Below are 18129 nucleotides of genomic sequence, written 5' to 3'. Positions count from 1 at the left end.
GGGGCCCAACAGGGCAGGCCCAGAACAACGGGACGCACAGCTGCTTAGAAGCATCCAGGCCACACGGCTCATTCGCTGAGCGAAGAAGATGTCACCATGTGATGGCACCGCAGCCGGGATGGCCGGAGCAGAGATTTCCAACAGAGTCCCGAGGCGGGAGAGGGAGGGGAGAGCCCGGTGGACAAGGAGGACGGGAGAATCCATTGGTACTTTTTAAAGGTTTTATAAGGAGAATGAATTGTGAACGGATGACTTGTAAAATTAACAACGTACTCAAAGGCAAACATACATTTTGGGGACATTTTAACAAAGGCTGGGTGTTAGATGGTATTAAGGAATAACATTTTGTTAGGTGAGGTAAGCATTTTGTAGTTGCTGTTGTTGTTGTGTTTTGTTTTGTTTTTTGTGAGGAAGGTCAGCCCGGAGCTAACATCTCCTGCCAATCCTCCTCTTTTTGCTGAGGAAGACTGGCCCTGGGCTAACATCCCTGCCCATCTTCCTCCACTTTATATGGGATGCCACCACAGCATGGCTTGACAAGTGGTGCATTGGTGGAGCCCGGGATCCAAACCGGTGAACCCCGGGCCGCCGCAGCAGACAGTGCGCACCTAACCACTATGCCACTGGGCCGGCCCCCCGTTGTTGCTTTTTAAAGAGTCCTTATCTGTTGGAGAATTTATGAATGAAATGACAATGATATAAGGTCTGGGAATTTCTTTAAAATGCTCCTGGGGGAAAAAAACACACAACGGGCACAAAGGATGAAGTTAAGACTGGCAAAGTGCTGCTAATCGCTGAAGCTGGGCCCACGGGGGAAAGTCATTATACCGTCTACTGATGTCTGACATTTCATAATGAAACAGATTTTAAAATTGGTTTTAAAAGGCTAAAGGCCAAGGAAGTATGACAGGGGAGGAGGAGGGGGCAGAGGGGTAACACGGGGAGGGATGGGCGATAGGTCCTCACCCGCTGAGGCAGCCGGGGGTCGAGGGGCTGTACCCACTGGCTGTGAGCCCTCGGCAAAGCACCCAGCCTGTCTCAGTTTCCTCTCTGCAACCGAGGCCGCCTCAGGCCTGCCCGCAGGCAGCTTCTCTTCATTCTCCTTCAGCAGATCTTAGAAATAAATAAATAGAAGAGGGCCAAGGTGCCTTATAAAATCTATCCCCAACCTCCGTCCAGGTCCTCACAACCTTTCTCTTGGATGACTATAGTACGCTGGCTCAGGGAATGCAAACTCAGTGCCTGTTTTGTAAAATTTTATTGGCACACGGCCACACCCATTTGTTTCCATACTGCCTGTGGTAGCTCTCGCACCCCAAGGGCACGTGGCCTGCAAAGCCCACAATATTTCCCTCTGGCCCTTCACAGTAAGAAACATCTGCTGACCCGAGCCAGTGTGATGCCCAGCACAGAGATACATCAATGGCAGCATGGAAAAAGTCCATACTTTCTCTCTCAGGTGGCCTGTGTGACAGCCCCTGGAAACACAGCTTCAACAGAGGGGAAGGGGTGAGGCCGTGAAGAGGTCAGCGGGGGCCAGAGTGGGGTCTCCGAAAACAAACCCCAGGCCCCATGTGCTCAAAGATGAGTTTTATTCAACTCAAATAATGCTTTATTAAATAAAACACATTGCCAGTATCTAAAAAATGGAAGGTTTCCCACAAAAACCCAGACACCCAGCTTTCCCAGGAAAATCAGCACAGGCCCTCCTCTGCAGTCCCGTTGTTCCCCACACAGTTCACCCCCAGGCCCGTTACAGCCCAGGCCCGCGGGCATCTGGGTTTGCCACCCATGGTCTAAAGAGGGTCCTGCCTGGGAAAATCGTGGGGCCACCTAGAGACCACGATGGGGGAGCGAGGGGGCCTGGCCGTGAGGGATGGGGAGGTGGGGGCGCCCTGAACACAGACAGACAAGGGAAAGGCGGCCCTGAGGGCTCCCAGGGACGTGTAGCTGGAAGGAAACCCAGAGACTACACGGGCCCAGGACGCGGCCTGGCTAAAGCCAAGGCCAGGCTAATGGTGCCCGGGGCCCTCTGGAAGAAGGATGGGTGATCCCAGAGCCATAAGAGGGGGAGGCAAAGAAAGCCAGGGTCCAGGGGGAGGGTGTGGGGTCAGCTGAGAAGAACTGCCCGAGGCCACCTCACCTGGGTTCTCGTGACTGGCCATCTGCTGGTCCTCGGAATCCAGCGGCCCCGGAGACCAGGCCTCTTCCCGCAGCTCCATGTCTGGGTCCCTGTTAGAAGGGGACAAGACAGAAGGACAGAGTTGACAGGACGCCAGACCAGACGGAGGGCAGGTGCCGCAGAGGTCCCATCAGCGCTCGAGCTCGGAGCGCCTGGCACAACCATGGCAGACAGGAGATGCACAGCAGTGGGTCCCTGAGGGACGAGAAATGGCCCTCTTCTCCCCACTGGACGGGGGACTGGCCTGAGGCCACACACGACCGGGGGGGAGGAGGAGGCACAGAGGCTGCAGTCACTGGCCTGCGCTCACATCCCAGCTCCACCACTCAGCCTCTGGGGCTTGGGGCAAGACCCCGCCTCCGTGCCTCAGTTTCCTCTCCAGCAAGATGGAAGACAACAGCACCGACAGAGCACACGTGCTGTGAAGTTTCCACCAGACAAAGCTCTCACCCCAGCTCGAAAGGACCCTAAATCCATGTCCCCAAGCCAGTGCCCTGGGAGCCGGGCGACAACAACAGGGCCCGTCTCGCCAATCACCGGGTAGGAAGGGCCTTTCACAGCATCCCACAACATCACAAACCCCGGGGCTGACGCGGGCACACTAGTCGTCTAACTGCACGTTCTGAGAGCTCCTTTTCAACGTGCACGAGTCAAGCAAGACTCCGCGTCGCAGCCCCAGGTAAAGAAAGCAGCTGACCTTGGGCCGGCCCCGGGGCTTAGCGGTTAAGTGCGGGCGCTCCGCTGCTGGCGGCCTGGGTTCGGATCCCGGGCGCGCACTGACGCACCACTTCTCCGGCCATGCTGAGGCTGCGTCCCACATACAGCAACTAGAAGGATGTGCAACTATGACACACAACTATCTACTGGGGCTTTGGGGGGAAAAATAAATAAATAAATACAAATTAAAAAAAAAAAAAAGAAACCAGCTGACCCTCTGGGCCATCTGCCCTCAGATGTCTGGGGATGGAGGAACAGGGCCACCCACGTGGGGTCAAGGAACGGCAGGCTGGGTGGGGCGTGGCATCTGTCCACTCTGCTCTCCCCAGCCCCTGGCCACCTCTCATCTGCCTGTCTCTACGGATTTGCCTGTTCTGGACATTTCACGTAAATGGAATCACACAACACGTGGTCTCTTGCGTCTGGCTTCTTTCACTCAGCATGTTGTTTTCAAGGTTCATCACACTGTAGCAGGTGTGAGAATGTCCTTCCTTTTCACGGCCGAGTAACAGTCCACGGTGCAGACGGCCCACATCTGGTTTCTCCGTTCGTCAGTTGACGGCTGTCTGGGTTGCTTCCACTTCTGGGCTCTGACGAGTAAGGCTGCCATGAACACCTGAGTACATGCACTCGTGTGGACCATGTTTTCATTGCTCCTGGAGCGGAACTGCTCCAGAGCCCACACTTAACCGCACACAACTGTGCCATGCTGGGGAGGAAGCGTCCCCTGCCCAAGCCCCCCACCCCTTACTGGCCTCAAGGGTCAGGCTCTCAACCACTCCACGCCGCCCAGGGGCAAAGCCATCTGGCAGGGCCTGGTCCCTGGGGCAGACGGCCCAGCCGTCCTCTTCCTGCCCGCCCTGGCCGCCTCACGGAGGGCAGTGCATGTGGGCCTGGCCTCCGGGCTGCGCAGAGGTGAGGAGCCGGGCAGGACTCTGCCCTGCGTCTTGGACTCAGGGTGCAGATGGGGAGGCTTGGGCAGGCGCCCAGCCCCAGATGGGCCCCTCAGCTCTGCTTTCCACCAGAGCCCAGCGCTGGGGGCATGGGCGTTCTGGTCCCTCTGGGCCCTGTTCCTGGGTGAGACACCACTCCCCGGCAGAAAGCCCGCAGGCGGGCAGGACTTGCGACAGAAGCGGCGCCGCGTCCCAGACACAATCGACTGGGACCTGAAGGGGCCCTGGTTCCTCCTGGTGCTCAGGCCCCTACAACCAAACCAAGGCCAGTCGTCCCTTAGGCTGAATGCACGCAGCTCAGAGGAAACCTCACCCCACAGTCCTTCCACCCCCCACTCCACGTGGGGGGCCTCACCGCAGGTCAGCATCTGGAACGGCGGCCGTCCACCCACCTAAGCAACATGCACCCGGATGCAACGTGCCTGACCCGTTTCTCCCCAATCCACCAGTGACAAGGGCTCACCACCATCCAGGCACCACAGGGAGCCCGTGCCACTGCCCCTCGGCAACCTCTGCTAATGTCTGCGGGAACTCAGAGAACCTGCCTGTTCAGTTAAGTAAACAAACACACGCAGAGGCACCATGCTGTTCACTCAGGCGACACAGAGACGCCACACTTCACAGGTCCCAGGCCCCGTTCTAAGCGGTTTACAAACCCTGAAGACGCTCGATTCCACCACACCCTCTAGGTGGTATTACTGTCACCCCCACTGTGCAGACGAGGAAACCGAGGCAGGAGTGCAGAGCCAAAATGTGAAGGCGGATTGTCACGGCTCCAAGTCTGTGCCCTGAGCCCAGCCTGCCCGAGTGAGAGCCCCTCTCCCAACATATGCGGAGACTGGCTACACGCAGGCCCGGTCCTTCTGTGCATGCTCGTTTACCGAGTCCTGCACGACCAGGAGCACAGCAGTAACCAGACAAGACCAGCAGGGAAGACGGACGCTTGCGCAGCAGCAGCTCGAGTGCCCAGGCCCAGCTTTCCAGCTCCAGGCCCGGCTCTGCCCTCGCGAGCTCCGTGCAACTACGCCCCCTACCTCACGGAGAGGTGAAGCCACCGAGCAGGGATGGGGACGCAGGCAGTGTGGCTGCACAGTCCCTGCTCTCACCTGCTCTGTCATCCAGACACTCAACAAATTGTCACAAGAACCCTGTGAGAGCGCGGGACGCAATCGAAGGGCAAGACGAGCCTGTCTGCGGGGCCAGGGGTAAGGGAGGGGGACACTCCTCGTGGAGAGCCTGTCGGGGCCTGGGCCCCACCTGAGCGGGGCTGCCCGAGCGCGCCCAGGACCCCGGAGGGGAGGTGGACACAGTGGCAGTAAACAGACCATCAGGAGGGAGGGGAGTAAGGGGGACACTGAGTAAAGGGATGGGGGTGGCTGCCGCGGAGGCGGTACGGAAATCCGGACGGGAAGGCAAGGGAGGGCGGGAAGCAGTCCTCGTGGGAACGGAGCAGTGGACGGAGGTGAGGCTAGCGGCAAGCAGTCAGAGGCCACAGTGCTGGCTGGGGTGCCCTCGTCGGCCCCACACCGAGGTCCAGGCCTTCTCACAGCCGGTCAGCCGCAGGGCCCGCCCTCACGAGCCAGGGCAGGCCAGGCGGCTCCTGGGCTGTCACTGCAGGGCCCTGACAGCATCCGTGTGAGTGATCACAGCTGAACGGGGAGCTGACGGTGGGGAGGCAGGGGGGTCCCCACGGTCAGCGGGGGAAAGCTCGCAGAGGGCTTCCCTGGGCCCTCACTCCCCCCCACAACCTCACCATCCTGCCGGCCGCTTTAGGTCTCCCTGGCCCCAGCTTCTCCCTCTGTGAAACGGGAGCCACGGTGACTGGCGTGATCACAGGCGCCACCTCCACAGCTTCCCCGCCCTCATCTGACCCATCTTCACCCGGGCCGCACGGAAGGTAAGGCGGGTGGTGTGCAGTGTGCTCGGCGATGGTGATGAAATCCTGTGCTCCCCACCTCTCCCTGTCACCCCACCCCACAGGCATGAGGGTCTCCCCAAGGGCCACTCGCTGCTCGACACTGGAGAACACTGGTGAGGAGGCCACAGCCCCTGCCTGGTGGGAGGTCCCTGCCACTGAAGAGAGAGACTAGGAACAAGCACATGAATGACAAAGGTGATTTCAGACAAGGAAGTGCCATGAAGACACACATGCGTGGGGGGCGGGGGGCAGCCTCCTCCTTGGAGAAGCAGGGATGGGGAGGGACGAGCGCAGACCCAGGAGAGGTACCGCAGAGGGCAGAGAGAGTCTGGAGATGCAGGGGTGGGGATTCTCCCACAGGGCCTGCAGGCCCCGCGAAGGACTGGGGAGTCATCTGAAATGCGGCAGTCCCTTTGAAGGCGGCACCATCACAGATGCGGGAACTGGGGCTCACAGACGCTGGCGGGGCCACGCCCTGGGGGTCTCTTGCATGACAGCTAGGATTTCCTCAGTGCTGGCGGTGCCGGGCTCAAGGCCATGGCGACACCCAGGAGACTTCAGTATCAGGACATGGGAGGGCACTGACCACACCCCGCTGGAGGCTCACCGCTGCCCTGCATCCCTGCTCTGGCATACAGCCTCTCTGACGACCCAGGACACAGGGAGGGAGGGACGCACCCCACCTGCAGCCATCTTCCCCCAGGTCTGCCAGAGGGTCACCTCCCTAGAGGCCTCCCAGCCCTGGTCTACCCTCCCCCGTCCCCACGATGTCGCACCCTGCCCTGAGACCCGCCGGGTGCCCAGCACTATAAGAGCGCTGGTCACCAACAGGTACTGAGAACGGGTGGGTGACACATGGATGAACGCATCTGAACAAAACAGAGACTCGAGAGACAGAACACGATGAACCCAAACTCTGTCCCCCCGGCCCAGCCCACCCTGCGGGACCCACTTCAGGACGCGGTGAGAACCACACAGGAAGGAGCCCCCCCAGCCCCCAGAGGGCCAAGAGCGGGTGCAGCAGTTCGGGTGACTCCCACGCAGTCCCAGGTACAGGGGCACTGTCTGGCAGGACAGCTTCGGAGCCTGGACAAGTGCCAGCAGCCCCTAAAAGGGGAACCCCACTTTCCCAGAAGCTGGTCAGAGGGGAAAACCCAACCTCGGAAAATGCTTCTTGCAGGAAAAAAAAAAGTTCATCACAGCAAGATCTAGAGCAGGGGAAAAACTGGAGAGAACCCGTCGGCCCGTGGCGGGAGAGCGGTCCAGGCGTCACACAGCCTCAGAAATGACGGTCACAACACTGTGATAACAGGAAGAGTGACTTTAACATTTTTCTTTTTGTTTATCTTCATTTTCCCGGGTTTTTTTTACATTAATGGATAATTACTTCTGTAATGAGGGAAAACAAAAGTTGATTTTTTTTGGATGTCCGTAAGAACTAGGTGTCACAGCAGGAAATCACTGAGTGCTGGGGGGCAAAGCAGGATGCAGAGTTGTACGGGCCCTCAGATTGCACACCAAAACACGAAAACCACGGAAGGAGAACGTCTTGCACGGCTGGTGGGCGCTCATAACGGTGTAGCCGCAGTCGGTTCCTCAAATGATGAAGTTACCCTGTGGCCTGGCCATTCCAGTCCCGGGTACACACCCGAGAGAACTCACACACAGGTCCACACACACCTGCACACCAAGGTTCACAGCAGTGTGTTCATCGGAGCCACATGCTCGGCAGAAGCAGCCAGTCACAAAGGGCCGCAGAGTGCAAGCCCATTGATCTGAACCATCCAGGACGGAGATAAGTGTCTGCCAGGGGCTGGGGGCGGAAGGGACTACCAATGGGTATAGGGGTTTTCTTGGAGTGATGAAAATGTTCTGGAACCAGACAGTGGTGATGGTTGCACAACTCTGTGAACATATTAAAAACCACTGAATTGTACACAATAAAAGGGCAAATTTTACGATATTCTAGTTATATATCAATTAAAAAGTAAACACTTTAACAAAATTATACAGCGGCCTCTGATTACAACACTGTGAACACTAAAAACACGTAAGAAAAAGACAAGGAAGAGAGCCGCCCAGCGCTGTGGGGGCTGAGGAGGTGGGAGGGGAGAGACTGCTCCTCTGCCTCTTTCTGTGCCAGAGCTTGTCTGCCAAGTGGTTGTGAGGTGCTTCCACGGGGACAATTAACGTGGAAAATACAGCAGGGACTTCCCAGCCCCCCGCTTCCTGCAGTGAGAAGGCATGGGCTGGGCAGCGGGTGGGTCAGCCTCCACTCCCGCCCCGTCCTCATCCCCCCTCCCAGGAACCCTCGGGCTGGCTCTGGGCCATCCTAGGCTAGGCCCGGATGGACGCACTTGTCTGCAGGGTGGCAAGGTGGTGGCCAGCCCGCCCTGCGGCCAGATGAGATTCCCTTGCACCCAGCAGGTGCTCCCTGAGAGCCAGGAGCCCGCTGCCCAGAACAAGGCAGTGAGGCAACAACACGGAAACACACACAAGACTTCCATGAGGCCTGGGGGCGGGGTGGGGGGGTACAGCTGGTCTTGGGCCCCTTTGACAAGTCAATCATCTTGAGTTAAACCAGCAGGTCCAAGGAGGGGGCTCTGAATTCCCTGCTCCCTGTGACAGTGTACTCCCCGTCCCAGCAGGAAGGAATTCTCTTATCTCCAGACAGGGCCTCCAGGCAAGAGAAATCTGCACCAGCAGACCTAGTTAAGCACCTCTCCTTCCCTCTCAACTGCCCAGGTGCCACAGTTACTTCTCCACGACGGCGCTCCGGTCACCCTGGTATCTAAGCTTTCAGGCCTACTCACTTCTTCGGGTCTTCAACTGTCTCTCGAGGGCTCCCACGTTCACGCAAATAAAAGCCGTATGCTTTTCTCCCGGTAATGTCTTAGTCCCAGCCAGAAACCCTAAGAGGGCAGAGGAAAATCTTACCTCCCCTATAGAGCCCGGCGGAAAAGGCCTCCGTGGGCCAGACAGGAGGCGGGTGGAATGACACAAGGGAGGGACGTCCGCCTGCCCGCCTGCCTGCCCACCTGCCCGCAAACTGCCCTCCAGCTAAGAATGCGTTTTACTTGCGTGTTTAAATGGTCATTTTTTAAATGATGTCTAAGTGTCTATCCTTGATTTTGCCTCTGGGGCTGTGAGGCCTAAAATATTTACTACCTGGCCCATTACAGAAACACTTGCGGACCCTGAAGTAAAGGAACAAGGGGTGCCAAGATTTGGGGGAAGCGTCCCGGGCTGAGGAAACAGACAGGAGAGGCCCAGAGGTGGAACCAAGAGGTGGGCCTGAGGGAGGCCATGCCTGGAATGGCCTGAGGGAGGGAAGGGGAGGGCCAGGCCACCAGACAGGAGGAGGCCTGGAGCTTGGGGTCAATGTTCTGAGGTCTCCATCCTGAAATTCCCAGTAATTTTATCTTTGGACCTGTGTCTTGCACACGAGGTCCAATGGGACAAGGCAGCACGCGCAGGGGCTTGGAGCCGGGGTCGTGCGCGGTCCTGGAGCAGCCTGGGCACGGGGAAGGTATGCATTCCCACAAGCATCCCCGCACCCGGGGAAGCGTGACACTTAATACCAAATGAGAAACACCCGACAGGTCAAGAGAGAGACCGTGAAAGAAAGGAAAAAGCCTCTTCCCTGCTTTTTGCACTAAGGGCTCACCTCTTCATTTTGCACTGGACCCCAAAAGTTCTGGAGCCGACCCGGGGTGTAGCAGACGAGGCACGAGATGGAGCCAGAGCTAGGGGCCATGAAGGCCCAGCCTGGAGTCTGCATGTTATCCAAACACAGCAGGGAGCCACGTTTTTAGGCAGAACCCATGGAGGCTTTAGAAAGAGGCATCTTCCGGGAATCGGCAGTCTCCCACTGGTGCTGAGGGTGAGGAGCCCTGCATTTCGGTTTTGGCCTTGAACGGAGGAAGGTCACACCACTACCAGGAATACTTAAAACAAACCCCCGGGTGAGAGCAGAGCCTGCATCTTCGAGTGAACAGCCCCGTGGTGGCGCTGCCCTGGCTCGGACGCTGGGCCCTGGTGCCACCACTGCTCTGTTCTGTGATCCTGCGCAGGCAGCTCAGCCCCGCTGGGCCTCGGCTGCCGCCGTCTCGGTACAATGGGGTCCCTGTAGAGCCGGTGAACACCAGAGGCGTGTGCGCTGTAGGGATTAACCAGGGAGCCTTGTGAAGAGTTAAGAGGAGCGTTCACTAAACGTCACCTGAGTCTCTTTCTCTCCCCTTCATTCACTCATCCATTCATTCACTCACGCCTTCACTCATTCAAGCAGCTGCTGAGGCCTCCTGTCCTGACCTCGTGGCTTTCGGGTCCTATCCTAGGATCTCAGAGCTGGGGGAGCACCAGAGCTGGCAGAGCTGCAGCCCCTTCCCATCTCTGGCAGAGAGGAAGCCCCCGGGGGGTGTGGCCTCAGGCGGCCCCTGAGCCACCTCCCAGGCCCGGGCAGCTCCCTGCAGTCACCCTGCGCGTAGAATCTGACAACTCCTGAGGCCGAGGGCAGTGGGTCCCGCCCTGCCGCGGCCTCCCCACCCCGTCTTCCCACCCAGCCCCCCCAGTTCTCAGCTCAGAGGGGGGCAGCTCAGAGCCCCCACAGTGACAGTATGGACACTCTGCGCCCCACCCTGGCCCTGCTCCCTGCTGGGACCTCCACTCTGCAAGGATGAAGGACGGGCCTTCTCCAGCCCCCCCAGCCAGGCCCTTGAGCGATCCAATTAGCACACGGGGCTGACAGGGCCCAGCCGGCTATTAAGCTGGAGACAAATTATTGTTATTATTGTTGTTATAAGATCCCGCCCACCTCCTCTGGATGCCTGCCCACCAATTATCCCCTCTCCTTCTTCTGCTGCCAACCTCACCCTCCTCCTGCCGCAGCAGCCAGCTCCGCGCAGGGCCCTCCACTGCAAGGGGAACAACGGGCCCTCCTGGAACTGCAGATGCCCCCCCAGTCCCCCACCCCATCTGCCCTCTGCCCCCTCCTCATCTCTCTGCCCCAGGCCTCTCTCTCCAGCACCCCCTCACCACCCTCACCTCTTCTCTCTTCCTGCTTTGCCTCCACTGTCGGAGCTGAGCTGTGACCTCCACCTCCTCCCCTCACCCTTCATGCTCTAACCACTGCCCCCCAACCTTTTGGCCACCAAACCCAGGGCCTACTTCTCAGCCTTAACCCCCCACGAGGACAACTAGCAAAGTCCTGTGCACACCTGCTCCCCTCCCTCCCAGAGCTCTGCGGGCCCTCCCCTCCTTGTCCTCCTCCTCCCCCAGTGACTGCTCCCTCCCTGCCCTGCCCCCACCCTGTCCATCCTCGCCCTCCTCTCCCAGTTCCCACTCACCTGGGGCCTGCACTCGGTCCATGCCACCCTCTAAGTCTGCTTCCCATACCACAGACCAACTCATCTTTTCAAGTCACTCAGTTCAAACTAAAAATCTGACCCAATTAAAAGTGGGCATGATCAAAACAGACATTTCCCCAAAGAAAATACACGAAGGGCTGATAAGCACATGAAAAGACGGTGGACATCACTGCCATCAGGGAAACGCACATCAAAACCACAGGGAGACCCCACTGCACACCCACGGGGACGGCTACAATAAAAAACAGAAAACACCAAGTGCTGGTGAGGATGCGGGGAAACTGGACCCTGGTGCCGGGTCGACAGGAACGTGAGGGGAGCAGCGGCTGTGGAGAGGGGACTGGCAGCCCCTCAGGAGGGTAAACACAGGACCACCCCCTGACCCAGCAACCCCACCTCTAGCTACACACCCGAGGGAAATGAAAACACATGTGCACACAAACACTGTCCACACACGTTCCCAGAAGCATAAATCACCACCGCCGGAAAGTGGAAACACCCCACACGCCCGTCAACGCATGAACGGAGGTACACACTGTGGTCTGTCCATATGGTGGAACGTCACTCAGCCACTTAAAGGAAGAAGCGCTGACAGGTGCCTCTTCACAGATAAACCTCGAGAACACCACGCTCGGCGAAAGAAGCCAGACACAGAGACCACGCGGTGTGTGATTCCATTTATATGACACAAACAGAACAGGCAAATTCACAGAGACAGAACACAGACCAGTGGTCCCCGGGGCTGGGGGCGGGGGAAGGGGAGTGGGTAGACTCTCTTTTTGGGACGACGAAAACGTCCTAAAATCAACCTGGCGATGGCTGCACATAGCTGAATTGTACACTTTAAATGGCTGAACTGAACAGTACGCAAATCACAACTCAATAAAGCTGTATTTTCTTTAAAAGACAGCTCAGCTCACATCACTCCCTGCCTAACCCAGCCCACCACACAAGCCCGCTGCACTCAGTCCGAAATCCAAGCTCCTGCCCAGGCTCCACATGCCTGACACACGGCCCCAGTCCCCCCTGCAGACTCACTTCCTCCTCCAGACCCCTCACTCCCGCGGCCCACCTCCCCGCCTTGGGCCCAGGCCTCCACCTGCCTGGTGCCTTCTCACCTTTCAAAGGTCCACTCAAGTGTCACCTCCCTCCCTGCCCCAGATCACATCCCATATCACATCGCAGGGCTTATTTCCTTCCCAGCATCCACCACCATCTCAAATCGTCTGTCTCATTTCCTTCCTTGGGGTCTGTGTCCGCTCCAGGGCACACAAGCTCCCTGGGGGCAAGCGGGCTGGTGCTCACAGCCTACTGTCTCTACGGGGGCTCACCTCGGACCCTCGGACCCCTCTTCGGCCCACCTGAATGGTCGGATGCCCCACAGTGCCACTGGGGCTGCAGGCAAAGCCCTCCACTCTCCCAACCAGCTCCTTCCCACTTCCCTTTTCTGTGGGCAGCTTCCCCCTCACTCCAGGTCGGGTCCCTCCTCTGGCCCCGCCTGGTCCTGGGGCCCTCACCCCGCCCGACCTGTGGTCTGAACGTTGGGAGAATACATCTACGACACCATGAGGACCTTATGCCCTTTTTGGGGAGAAGGGGTTCTTTAGCAACTTTTGCTATTTCTTCCGTGGTGATTGGTCTGTTTACGTGTTTTCCATCTTGTCTGGAGTCAGTTGTGTAGATGTACTTGCCCAGAACGCCGTCTGTGCTTCACTCGGATTTTCCAGCGTGTTTAGACGGTGAGCTGAGCAGGGCGCCCTCACGACCCGCTCCTGTTCCTTCTCTCTACTTTCTCCTCCTCTTCCTTGGTTACCGCGCCTCATGGTGGGTCTATTTCCTTGCTTTATCTTCCCACCCTCCCGGCCTCCGCAATTCCGCAGCAGCTCCCCACTGCCTCTCTCAGGCCTCCCAGGACCCCTGCTCAACCCACTCACACCCTCGCTGTCGTCCCCTGCCCACGATCTCAGGTCCGCACCAACCACCTGGCTTCCACTCCCTCACAGCCCTCCCCAGGGGCCGGGCTGGCTAGGGAAAATGAGGGAGATCGGGGAGACATCTTACAGCCCCAGTCACCACTCCCCACATTCGCCCCAAGCAAGAGAAGTTTCTAGAATTCCTAGAACCTTGATCTACTGTTACGGCTGCAGGCCCACCAGGGAGTGATGGGCAGCACACCAGCAACTGCCCGACCCTGCTCACCTGCTGCCATCCGGCATCTAGGTCTTCAAACACCTGTGAACGCTCCTGTTTCTTAAATGTTGGCAGATAACTGAAAATCATTTAAACAAACAAAAATACTCTGCAGGACCCCCCCAAAAAAAGATCAGAAACACACCCACAGGCCATCTTAGGGCTGTCACCCCTCAATCAGGCCAACGGGCCGGACTCCCCATCCTCTGGGTGGGTGTGGACTCTCCCACCCTGGCCTTTCTCTCCGATGCTTCCTTCCACCTCACCCGCCTTCTCCCTGCAGATTTGCTGCCTAGGCCCAGCAAAAACAGCACGTCCCCCAGGAAGCCTTCCCAGACTTCTTCCCTCAGCTCAACAGTCCTCCCTAATCAAACAATAAGAGAGTGCATTCATCAAGCAGACTACATCGCAGACCTTGGGCAGGGGGTGCTATAGGTACAGAATCCTGATCCTCAAAGCCACCGTGAGACAAGAGGACAAGCTCTCCTGGCAGGCTGCCAGGTCGGAATCTGCACCCACCAGCCATGTGACCCTGGGCAAGGTGCTTCACCCCTGTGCATCCTCACCCCCACGGGCTTAGGCTCAAGACCAAATGACATGATGCGTGTGAAGTGCCCAACAAGGAGCCAGTGCCTAGCAAATGCTGACCAGGACCGTTAGAGCAGGGGTTCAGATAAGCGCAGGGGCTAACCCAGCGTCACACGGCCATGGAGCAAAAGGGCCGAGACTCTAACCGGGTCGGCGGCTCCAAGGCAGTTTCTTTCCTCTCCCACTCTTAGGACACTAGCACTTGCTTCCTCTAACTTCCATTGTAACAAATGAGTCCTATAACCCCAGGCGGGGGCAGGGGGGGGATCTCCCTGCCTTATTCACCCCTGCCGTCCCACCTGCCCCCCATACCCAGCAGACCTCAAGCTCCGGGAGGGCAGAGACTGGCTCCCAGCACAGACCCTGCACACCACAGCCCCAGGAATCCACGACTCTCTGACCGGCCCGACCCTGAGCTTCAAGACCGGGACCACATCTGATGCATCTCTGGGTTCACAGCATCGTCTGATACAAGGCTACCCGGGGCTCTGCATTCAGCATGAGACAGAAGCCGGTGTTCTGTGATCCCAAGGGCCAGGCACAGACAGAGCCAGGGACACTCCACCAAGGAGGACCCGGGTCTCAGGCTCCCCCCGGCAGCCTGGCAGAGCAGCACAGGCCCCTGGTCCACCCCCGCAGATTGGAGTTGGCTGGCTGCTCAGTGGCTGTGAGGTGATAGCGCTCTGTGCTCCAACAGGGCCACCGACACTATTAGTGTGACAGCCTGAACACCCTCAACCATCTCATGGTTCTGTGAAGCCTCCTGCCACCTGGATCTCAGCTCTCACCGCCTCACCGCCCGTGTCCCAGCCACCTGTGAAAGTCACACCCGAAGTAAGGGGCTGGGTCTTGGAGTCCCCTGAGCCAGCAGTGGCCCTGCATGTACGCCCCATCGGAGGGGGAGCCCAGAGTCCCCAACCCAATGACTGACACCTAAGAGGCCTTCAGAACAGCCTTTGTCTCCCCTAGACCCCAAACTTGACCAAAAGAAACAAGTCAACAGAAGTAGTGGCATTACGGTAAAGGGTCACACTCTGGAATCTCACACAGACCATTAGAGCATGAGCCTGGGGCTCAGTCCCACCCCCTAAAATGGGGGGGACCATCTCCATCCCAGAGCCTCCAAGGGCTTAGGACAAGGATCAGGCACAAGCCCAGGCGCCTGCCAAGGGCTCGGCAAGCGGGATCTGGAGTCTGTCTCCACCCAGAGGCCAGGGTCACTGCTGACTCCCTGGGGCCCCAACATCCCACACATGCCTCAGCGGAGGCGGCCTAGGGCAGCACCAGAGGACAAGGAGCAAGGTTTAAGGGGCTGTGAGAGGCGTCTGAGCACAGATGCCCGGAGGACTGTGTGCCCAGCAGTGACAGCCAAAGCCCCCGGGGCAGCTAGGCAGTTTGCTGGAGGCCAAGGGCCATAATTTTGCCACTGCCTGTCCCAAGCTCACCATCGTCCTCCCTGGAGTCCCAGGGTCCTCTTGGCCAATTCCTCTCCATCCTTCAAGACTCTGGACATGCCACCCCCTTCCCTGATCATCCTTCGCTGACCAGAAAACCTTCCCTCTAGGCTCTTATAGCTCCTAGGGGCTATTCTGGCAAAAACCCCCATCCCTCTGCCTGGTGCTTCTCCCCTACATATGTCTCCCCCATATGTCTCTGAGCTGCTCCAGGACAGGAATGGATGCCCAGCATTGCTGTGAGTCTGGCCCAGGAGAGCCTCAAGAAGTGTGCCAAGTGACCCTCCTCTCCAACTCCATAGCAGAGCACTGAGCCAGGACTGCTGTGTCCGTGTGCCCAACACAGGGCCGGGCAAATGGGGTGTACAGCCATCAGGATGGCCTAGGCTTATCCAGGGAATGACGGACTGTGCTGTCCATCTTAGGAACAGAGAAGGAAACTGAACCTGGGAAAGGGGAAGTAATGGGTCCAAGGTCACGGGGCTGGAAGAGCCTGGAGCCAAAGCCCAGCCTAGGAACGGCTGGCTAGAAAGCCTCTTCCACTCGCTTTACACCCATCTCTCTGCGCTCTGCTGGGCTCTAACGGGAAAGCGTTAAGACCCTTCCCACCAAGGTCAATACTATTATCGTCATTCCCGCTTTATCCAGGCAGAAACTGAGTGGTTCAAGTCACTTGTCTAAGTTCACAAAGGTATGAGATGTGCAGCTGGGATCCGAATCCACGCCTGTCTGACCCCAGAGCTCTCAGCTAACACGAAGCAACGCTGCTCATGGGCCAGGCATGGTGATAAATTGTCCCGTTCTTCAGCTCCGCCGAGGTGGGGGTTAAATCTGGAAGGCTTCCAGGAGGAAAAGGGCTAAGACATGAGCTAACACAAGTAGGAGTCTGATCTGAATGTTCTCTGGGGCTGAAGCAGAGGAACAGAGGAAACTGCAGCAGAGTCATGCAGGCCAATGCCAGCTGCATTTAGCCAAAGAGGCTTAGAGTCTTAGAAAGCAGATAAGCCAGGATCAACAGCAACTGTGCCTCCCCAGAGCCAAGCCAGATCCAACTCCCCACTGGATCCTCAGCACTGCCCAACACGGGGCCTGGCACCAGGAAGCCACAGGGAAAACACACACCAAGCCACTCCGCTCCTAAAACCCTGACCGCCCCCCTGGGGTGCCTTCCCTGGGTTCCCGCCGCCCCGTGGACCTCCTGATGAGGGCTCTGGTCACCGTGTGGGGACTCAGTGTCCGGGTCTGCCTCTCTGCCCACCGGCTCCAGGCCTGTCCCAGGCGGCCAGCACGGGCCCAGCACTCTAACAGCCTCTGTCCACACTCACTGCTGGTTCTCGTGTCTGGGTCACTTTTCCGTCTGATCACGCCATCCTGAACTTGCCTAACCCCGCAGGGCCAATGGCACTCATCTCCATGAACTGGGGTGTTGCCCCCTTTGGGGCCGGGCCTGGAGTGGGGGGTAAAAAAGCGCGGCTCGGCGCCCGGGAGGCCCGGGGGTCGCCATGGGCCCGGCCACCGTCCCCGCCCTGCCCCGCGGGCCACGCGGTGCCTGACCTTGGCCCAGTCACTTCCCCTCCGGCGCACGCGCTTCCTGCCCGCCGCCCGCGCCTCGGCGAATGAATGAGCCTCCCGCCGGCCGGAACACCCGTAATTACCGACCAAATCAAAGGCCGCACGCGGCCCGCCCGGGGCAGCAACGGGACCCGGGCTTCTTTGAAAAGGGGAAGGAGGGGATCAGGCCGGCGACAGGCACGGGCCCCCGGGGGCCGCCGTTTCCGGTCAGGCCGGCTTGGCCCGCGCAGCCCCCTCCCCCACCGGGGCCTCGACTTCCCCCGGGAGTCGCCACCACTTCCGGCCACGACCGACCGCGAAGGCTTGGAGTGACGGGCGCGCCACCCCCCGAGCCCCCGGCCCGAGCCCCCGGCGCTGAGCACGCGCGCGCCCCTGGCCGGGCGCGCTCCCTGGCGCGCCGCCGCGCACGCGCACTGCCCGCCGCCCCTCCCGGCGCGCCCCCGCCCGCGTCACCGGCCGCGCGCCCACACACGCCCCCAGCGGCGCGCACGCGCACTCGCCCGCCCAGTCGCGCTCGCCGCTCGTCTCCCGCCTCCCCGCCCGCCCCCGCCCGCAGCCCAGCTCCCCGAGGCGCGCGCCCACCCGGTCCCGGGCGCACGCCCCCCGCCCCTGCGCCCTCCCCTCACCTCCTCGGTCCCGGGGCCGCCGCACCGCACTCCTCCTCCTCTCTCCTCCCTCGCCGATGGTGGCAGCGGCGGCAGCGGCGACTCAGACCCTGGGGTCAGGGGGACGGGCGCCCAGGCCGGAAGTGACCTTCCCGGCCGCTTCCGCCCGCGCCGCTCCCCCCTCCCCTTCCCACCCCACCTCCAGCCTCCACCTCGTCCTCGCCGCTCTAGGAAGGCGAGCCCGGGGACCCCCTAGCCGGCACCCCCCCCAGCTCTATGGTGCGGAGCGGGCGCCTGAGGGAGCCACTTCCGGACACGTCTAGGACACGAGTCCTCCGTCCACGCTCTATGGCGCCGCGCTGAGGGGCTTCGGGCCCCGCCCCCTACCAGGACAGGAGGCGCGGGCCCGGCCCGTTAGGCGGAGACTTCCGGGTGTCTGGGGAGGTGCCCCCCACCTCCCCGGGCGCCTCGCGCCTGCGCGGTCGGCTCCCGGCGCCAGCCTGGGGAAGGGGTGGGGGAGAGCGGCGGCGAGGGCCGCTCGTGCCATCTCGGTCCTCCTGTCGTCTCTATCATTGTAACCCTTT

At 59.7% G+C, this 18129-nt stretch overlaps 1 protein-coding gene across 1 annotated transcript in view; it reads right to left on the bottom strand.

Annotated features, from left to right (window-relative positions):
- The window catches only part of ZNF787 (zinc finger protein 787), a 28018-nt gene extending 11332 nt beyond the window's left edge, over positions 1 to 16686 (bottom strand). Inside the window, 3 exon segments of the mRNA XM_087421060.1 lie at positions 967 to 1113; positions 2144 to 2232; positions 13336 to 16686. Of these exon segments, the coding sequence (XP_087277186.1) occupies positions 967 to 1113; positions 2144 to 2232; positions 13336 to 13352 (253 nt within the window). The 5' untranslated portion in view covers positions 13353 to 16686.
- Positions 16687 to 18129: the final 1443 nt, after the last annotated feature.

This window comes from Ceratotherium simum, chromosome 33, assembly GCF_057802395.1.
Source record: "Ceratotherium simum simum isolate JZ-2026a chromosome 33, ASM5780239v1, whole genome shotgun sequence".
Classification (NCBI taxonomy): Eukaryota; Metazoa; Chordata; class Mammalia; order Perissodactyla; family Rhinocerotidae; genus Ceratotherium; species Ceratotherium simum.
Note: the sequence above shows the minus strand (reverse complement) of the source record. Positions and strands in the feature narration are given on the sequence as shown.